This window comes from Nicotiana sylvestris, chromosome 4, assembly GCF_000393655.2.
Source record: "Nicotiana sylvestris chromosome 4, ASM39365v2, whole genome shotgun sequence".
Classification (NCBI taxonomy): domain Eukaryota; kingdom Viridiplantae; phylum Streptophyta; class Magnoliopsida; order Solanales; family Solanaceae; genus Nicotiana; species Nicotiana sylvestris.
Window position 1 is genome coordinate 80,820,547 of NC_091060.1, and position 8,556 is coordinate 80,829,102.

General features: G+C 36.8%; 1 protein-coding gene across 1 annotated transcript; it reads left to right on the plus strand.

Annotated features, from left to right (window-relative positions):
• Window positions 1–7,569: 7,569 nt before the first annotated feature.
• LOC138889755 (uncharacterized) lies at window positions 7,570–8,355 on the plus strand. The gene has a single exon (XM_070173091.1). The coding sequence runs from the start codon at window positions 7,570–7,572 to the stop codon at window positions 8,353–8,355; it is 786 nt and encodes a 261-aa protein (XP_070029192.1).
• The last annotated feature ends 201 nt before the right edge of the window (window positions 8,356–8,556 follow it).

Here is an 8,556-nt window from a genome sequence, read left to right on the forward strand (position 1 = left end):
TGCATCAAAATCACAGTCACCAATTCCACTTACTATAATATTGATAAGGTCAGTCAGTGTAGCAACAGTTATAAATCAGTCAAAGCACAGAACCCACACACTTCATTCTTTCTTGTATTTTTTTAAAGTTCTCCCAAAAACAAATGTATGACCCTATTTACAGTTACGTTACACTTACTATAGGATAAAAGGCAGCTCATGGTCTGCATGCTTGTCGACCGTGGGTTAATCCTGTCAATTGTGGCAACTTTGCCTCCATACGCTGATTAACGCTCTACAAGCTGAACGTTTGGCATCGAAAGACAAAATGAACCATTCCGTAAAGTAACAAATTCTTCCTTTATTCCAATTTAGGTGACATTTTTTTTCTAATCAGTTTATAAAAAAATATTATTTATATTTAATAATAATTTATTTTTAAAATATTTATTTTATCTTTAATGAGATGATTTACAATCCTCCAGCAACACTTTTAAGATCCTGCTCCAATGTTGCGAAGACTAATCCTTAATAAAATTAGGGGTAGCAAATAGACGGGTTTGGCTGAATTTAGGTGAGTCAAGATGGATTGAATCATGAAATAGGTCATTGTCCAACCTTGCCCAAAGTATACTTGGGCTAATATGGACTGGGTCAAGATGGACTAAACAATGGGTCATAACTCAATCCGTCCAACTTGACCCATGTTTTAGAATCATGCTCCATCTTGCATAAACACAACGTTTTAGCCTTTATACACCTATGTATGTTTCCTACTTTCTTGACTTCCTCAAAATTTAATTATTCCATGCACGGCGATGAATTGCTATATATCTAATTTTAAATTTTTAGCTGAGAAACACATGGATTAATCTTATACTCAACTATTTATAAGCTTTTAACTTTAAACTAAATAATTATTTAAAAGTGTAAAAGAAAGAAGAAGAAAAAGCAAAGAAAATAGCAGTTAAAAATAAAAAGTCAATATTACAGAAAATCTTTTGAAGAAAAGTTTTGTGCAAGATAAAGATTTGGCTAGTTGATTTTTTTTTTCTCGTGTTGAAATTGTTCCATAAACAATTCACTTAGAAAAGAGCCTTCCGGACACACGAAATTTTCAAAAAAAAATTGTCGATATCTTTTAGAGAAAAATAACCCAGACAATTTTTTGTACAAACTTTGATTTATATATATGTTTTTTCTTTGTAATGTAACATAAAAAGCCCTACTCTCCACTTAAGAAGTACTCCCTCCTTTCCAAAAAAATATTATTAATATTTTGAGAATCAATTATATTTTTTTAAAATAACAAATTAGTATTTAAAATTTGTAAGTTGAAAAATATCTTTAATATTATTTCTAAATAAGTAAATTTCACCATAACTCAGTTACAAAATTATTCATATTTACATCAAAACATAAAAACCTTGATTCTCATTTTTAAACTTAGATACATGACTAATGATAGGGCAACTAAGTAAATTTTTAGAAAATCGTTCCGTTCGGTTGAGATTCTTTTATTTTGGGTGAGCTTCATGAGTTGTATTTGCACTACTTTATGGGTCAGAATAGATTATATTTGGGCTAACTTAGACTCAACCTATAAAGATCCATAAACTAAAATATTTGCATTCCAACTCATTTATCTCTAGATAGGTTAAGCAGATTGGATGGGATTGGGCTCAAATTAATACCCCTAAATTAAATGCAAGGGAACTGTGATTGAGGCAAGTCTATGATAAAATTAAATTGGTATCTGACAAAGAGAAAATGACCAGCCATGATAATAGAAGTGGCGAGCTCACAGAACAAGTTAATGATTTTTGAGATTAAAAAGTCTCCATTTAGGTTAAGATGTGACATTAATAAATAAGGCCCAGTCTCCTTATTTATACTCTTTCATTTGAGGTTCTTAGAATTAATTAGTTTTAGTTTACTTGTGTTTCACGTGTGCATTATGTTAATCAATATAAAATATATACAAATTATTAAAAATAGCAATGGAGGTAAAACAAAACGCAATATACGTTTAAATGATGACAATAAATATTAGTACATTGATACAATATATAATTGAATTCAACATTTTCTGAATGAATTTAGTGTAATTAGTTCAGTAATATTTATAGTTATAAATATTTTATTATATAAGATTAATATGCTATGTTGGTGTATCTCTGTAACGACCCGACCGGTCGTTTTGGGTTTTGGTGTTTTGTTCGATGATTTAAGTTCTTGAGTAGATTCATATGATGTATTATAACTTTTGTGTGTGCTTGGTTTCGATTTTCGGGCAGTTCGTGATGGATTTGGAAGAGTGATTTTTATTTTAGAAGCTTAAGTTGCAAAAGTTGACTGAAAGTTTGGCTTTTGTATAGACGATTCCGTAATAGAGTTTTGACATTTCCAGTAGCTTCGTATGGTGATTTTGGACTTTGGCGTATATCCGAATTTCGATTTGGAGGTGTGTAGGTTGGTTTGGCGCTTTTTGGCGAAAGTTGGAAAGTTAAAAGTTTAGAAGGTTGAGAAGTTTGACCGAGAGTTGAATTTGTCGATATCGGGTTCGGATTTCATTTTCGGAGTTGGAGTAGGTCTGTTGTGTCATTTATACATGTGTGCAAAATTTGAGGTCTGTAACGACCCGGTCGGTCGTTTTGAGTGTTGTAGCCATGTTCCCCCATTTGTTGCTTATTCAATGCTCAATTGTTATTTCGTGACTTGTCGGGGTAGTTGGTTTGGTTCCGGGTATGTTTCGGAATGAATTGGGACACTTTGTCCAAAGCTTGGAAGCCTAAGTTGAAAGAGTTGACCGGATATTGACTTATGTGTAAATAGCTCCGGAATGGAGTTCTGATGATTTTGATAGCTTTGTATGGCAATTTTGGACTTAGGAGTGTGTTCGGATATTGATTTGGAGGTCGTAGGTGATTTTGGCTTGAGATGACGAAAGTTGGAAAATTAGAAGATTGGAGAGCTGAGAAGTTTGATCAAGAGTTGACTTTGTAGTTGTTCAACTCAGATTTTGGTTCCGGAAGTTGGAATAGGTCCATTGTGTCATTTATGAGTTGTGTGCAAAATTTGAGGTCAATCGGAGTTGATTTGGTAAGTTTCGGCATCGATTGTAGAAGTTGGAATTCATTAGGCTTGAATTGGGGTGCGATTCATGTTTTTTATGTTGTTTGGTGTGATTTGAGGTCTCGACTAAGTTCGTATCATATTTTGGGACTTGTTGGTACTTTTGGTTGAGGTCCCGGGGGCCTCGGGTGGATTTCGGATGGTTAAAGGATCGAATTTGGCTTAAGTATTATGTTGAGGTGCTTCAGGTCTGGTGTCATCGCACCCGCGGAGGGATTGGCCGCAGGTGTGGAGCAGCAGAAGCGGCTAGGAATGAGTAGATACAAAGAGGAAGAAGGCTACTGGGGATCGCAGGTGCGGAAGGATTTTCGTAGATGCGGATGCGCATCTGCGCATGATCAACTGCAGAAGCGGAAGTGGCCAGGAGGCTGTGGAGTCGCAGAAATTTGGGGTGGTTCATAGATGTGGTCCCGTAGGTGCGAAGCTGGGACTTTGTTTAGTGGGATTCGCAGAAGAAACGTTTTCTCCTCTAAAGCAGGATCGCAGGTGTGAGCCCAGGCTTCGCAGGTGCGGAATGCCTGGGCAGTGTACAAGAATGAAGGGTTCCGAGATTTTTATTCATTTTTGGACTTTGGGAGCTCGGATTAAGATAATATTTTAAGGGGATTGAACGAGATTTGTTGAGGTAAGCCACTTTTGATTATTTTTATTCAATAATATTGATTACCCATTGAATTTCCCACCTAGTTTATGTATTTTTAAGGTGAAATTTTGTGCATTTTGGACTAGGGATTGGAGAGTGAGATTTGGGGATTTGATTGACGATTTAGTGTCAGAATTTGGTAAATTTGGTATTGTTGGACTCGTGGTTGAATGAGTATTTGGATTTTGTAATTTTTTAGGATTCTGAGACGTGGGCTTGTGGTTAACCTTTGAGTTGACTTTTTGATTTTTGTTAAAGAACTTTATTTTTTCATATTGAATTGATTCCTATAGCTTGAGTTGATTGTATCGAGTTGTTTTTTGCTAAATTGGAGGCATTCGGAGGCCAATTCGCGAGGCAAGAGCTTATTGGAGTAGAGATTTGCAAGATTTGAGGTAAGTAACACTTCTAAAATTGGTCATGAGGGTATAAATTCTTTAATTACGTGTTATGTGATTGGTATTGAGGTGATGCACATGCTAGGTGACGGCATGTGGGCGTATACCGTAGAAATTGTGACTCAGTCGATTCCGTGGAACTGTGTCTCGTCATCTTATCTGAATATTATTATTGTACTATATGTGTTGGAGAATTTGAGCTGTGATTTGTGTTAGAAATCATGTTTAGGCTATGTGTTGGTACTATTGGGACCCATAGTGGTCATTATTTGCTGTTGAGTTATTTGCTTAATTTGTAGTTATGTACTTAGTCGCATTCATCATTGCATATCATATCTCACTCTCTGTTATCATATATTATCACATCATGGATCATTGATTTGGACTGCTTGGCATAAGTGTTGTGAGGCCGAGAGACTGGATAGATTGATGTCTAAGTGAGGCCGAAGGTCTGTTTGTGAGTGATATTGATGGGATCGAGCTGCACGATGTAGCGGGTACTATTGACTCATAATGGGATTGGGCTGCACGGCGCAACATGTATTATTGACTCATGATGGGATCGGGTGGCACGCTGCATCAGGTATTATTGATTCATAATGGGATCGGAATGCGTGCCGCAATATGTTTTGTTAGCGCTTGGGCAGGATCCGCTCCTCCGGAGTTTGACATACCAGTAGTGAGCATAGGTACCGTACAATGTTGAGTGATTGAGCGTGATGAGCGAGGATTGAGGCAGTCAGATTGAGTACTCTGAGAGTGTGAGTACGTGAGGTCTTCATTGTGTTGCATCACATGTGACATGTACATTAACATGCAGATATAGAGATGTAACATTCCTCATATCAGTCATGCTTGGCATATTTTATCTGAATTAAGCTTAACTGTTAAACACCTGAAAGCATGTTTACGTTTCTATACTGTGTACCAATAGATTCTGAGTTTCTCTGAGATATTATTATAATATTTTTGTCATTTCTGTAACGTTAAACTTTGTATTTGGACTGTATTGGTTGAGCTCGTCACTGCTTTTAACCCAAAGGTTAGTCTTGTTACTTATTGAGTATATTGATCGGTTGTACTCATACTACACTCTGCACTTCGTGTGCAGATACAGGTATTTTCGGGCATAGTGGTTACAGATATTGGAGCTTTATCAGTTCGAAGATTATCGAGCTAGCTGCTTTGGCATCCGCTGACCTTGACTCTCCTCCTTTTTCCTTTTAGTTTATTTATATTGTTCTACTTTCCTAGACAGTGTTTTCAGCAGGCAGAATATGTTATTGTATAGATGCTCATGTACCCACTGACACCCGAATTTTGAGGAATATTATATTGAGTCGTGGTATTTTCTTATCAGTATTTATAAGATTTCTCTCTTGAACTTATATTACTATGTATTACAAATTTTAAAGATACTTAGTTTTATTGTGATTGTCGGCTTGCTAGTATTGCGATAGCTGCCATCATGACATGTGATATTTAGGTCGTGACAAGTTGGTATCAGACCCTAGGTTACATAGGTCTCATGAGTCATGAGCATGTTTAGTAGAGTTTTTGCGGATCGGTATGGAGACGTATGTACTTATCTTCTAGAGGCTGTCGATACCTTAGGAAAACTTCAATTTTTTGTATTCTTATCGTGCGAATTTGTTAATTCTGGAAATTAAAATTTTGTAATTCTATTCTCTCACAGATGGTAAGGACACGTGCTACCGTACCGGGCGGACGGTCACTAGTACCACCAGTTAGAGCCACAAGAAACTGGGTCTATGGTAAAGGCCGAGGGCCGGCTCGTACAGCAGCTAGAGCAGCCCCTGTAAACCCACCAGTTGCTCCAGCTCAGGAGTAGATTCCATATGTGGTTGAACTGATGGGACCATCTCAGGCACCAGCTATGACCATTGTGATTCCAGGCCTTTAAGAGGCTCTAGCCCAGATATTAACTGTTTGCACTAGCCTTGCTCAGGCGGTTTTGGTTCTGGCCGCACCAGCCACTTCTCAGGTCGGGGGAGGTGCTCAGACTCCCGTCGCCCGTACTCCAAAGCAGGTGGTGTAGAGACTTCAGATGTCGGGGGTACTAACAGCCCAGCCAGTTGCAGTTGCTCAGGCCCAGGTGGGTCTCATTATGAGTGATGAGGAGAAGAAGAGACCAGAGAGGTTCGGGAGGCTCAAGCCTCCATCATTCAGTGGGACTGAGTCAGCGGATGCTCAGGAATTCTTGGATAGTTTCTAGCGAATTCTTCGCACGATGGATATTTTGGATACTAATGGGGTCTTATTTACTACTTTTCAGCTGACAAGGACAGCCTTCAGATGGTGGGAGACCTATGAGCAGAGCAGTCCAGCCAGTGATGCACCACTTTCATGGCACAAGTTCTACGTTCTCTTCTTGGAGAAGTTTGTGCCACCGACTCGTAGGGAGGAGTTTCATAGGCTGTTTGAGCAGCTATGCTAGGAGGGCATGTCTGTGAATCAGTCAAGCTGATATTTTCAGAGTTGGCTCGTCACGCGGTGATGTAAAAGAAGAATCTATGTTAAATTATATTAATTTTGGCCAAAATCATGTTTTAGAGCTCAACTCCAAACATATAGACTTATTTTCAAGAAGCACAAGAAGTCCAAGAAGCTCAAGATTGATTTCAAGAAGCCAAGATTCTTTCTTTCTTAAAATAGGATTTATTTTATTCCTTTTAGAATAATGATTTTTCTTTTAGTAGGATTCTAGTTCCTTTTCCTTGTAGAATATGGAGTTTGCTTTTCTTGTCTTTAGTTATTTTATTTCCTTATTAGAATAGGAATTATAGTCATCAAATAAGAGACCTAAGCCTATATAAAGGGTTCTCTTGCCTTGTAGAATAAAGAATTGATGTTTTAAGGCTTGCCCAGTTTTACAATAGCAATTTTTCTCTATTTTGTCTTCTTTATCCTTGTTTTTGGTTTCAAGCAAGGTGGTGATATTCTTTATCTTGTTAACAATTACGTGTGATATTTCTTTATCACGTTAATTGATTTCAAGTGATGACTTTAGGAACTTATTTAGTTCTTGATCTTTCAAGAACACGTTTCTTGATCTAAATTCGTTCTTTTGATATCATAGAATCATAACTTTCATTGAATTGGTACAACATCAATATTTAATTATTTTGAACAAGTAAATAGTCCTTCTTATAGTTCATACCGTCATCTTTCAATTCGTTTTTGAATCATCAGATTCCAAGTTCTAAAACTTGAGATATGTTGTTTCTTAAAATCAGCCCATAAATTACGTTATCGTTTGAAGATCTTGATCCTAGTCGGTTGGTTCTTTATTAACTCGAACAATCACATCAATTTGGTATCAGAGCTTGATGAATTATCACATCAATTTGGTATCAGAGCTATAACCACAGGTCCAACGGTTGAGAAATCTTCATGTCTAAGATTCAACCAAGAGGAAGATTCAAGAAGATGAAGAAACGAGACAACATGAATTTTTTTCACACTAGATATACCTCCCATGGAAAAGTTTGTTCATTTATCATTGATCATGGGAGTCATATAAATATCGTTTCTGAAGAGATGGTTACTAAACTTAGTTTGCCAACTAAACTTCATCTATATCCGTACATCATCGAAGTTGAAGGTGATGATGGTATAGAGGTAACTCGTCAATGCCTAGTCACTTTTTCTATTGGCAAGATCTATAAAGACCAAATTTGGTATGACATAGTAAAAATGGATACTTGTAACTTATTACTTGAAAGACCATCGATTTATGATAGGTGTGCTAAATATGATGAAGACCTTAGCACCTATTCTTTTACAAAGGATGAACATAATATTATTTTAGTACCATTGAATCCCGAAGAAATTGCTAAAAATCTGAAGCCCAAGAATGACTCTTTTGTGACTAAATTACAAACAATTGACCTAACCAATAAAGAAATGTCTTTAAATGTTTGTATTACTGTGGAGGAGCACAAAGAGGAGGAGCATGCTCTAGATCCACAAGTTGAGGATTTACCTCTGAAGTTTGATGATGATATGTTGGAGCATCCCATATGTGAGCTTAACTTTTCACCTAATAGAGATGCTCAACATAATATTGATTTGATTGTTGATTCTATCCTTCCAAACGAGGCAACATATTGCATTAATCCAGAAGTCCGCGAAATTTTGCAAATACGAGACGAAGGGTTGCTTAAAAGGAGTCCATAATGGAGAGTTTGAGTTCATATTTTGTTCTACCTTTTTTCTTGCCCCCAAAGGATGAATATTTTCAACAATATGTAGGAACAAGAAATCTCAACACAAATTTCATCTATGTTTATGATCTAGTTCACTATGAGAGCATTGTTGATGATGAATTCCCAAGAAAATATATTTCGATCTCTAAGCTTGATCCAAAGGTACTTGAAT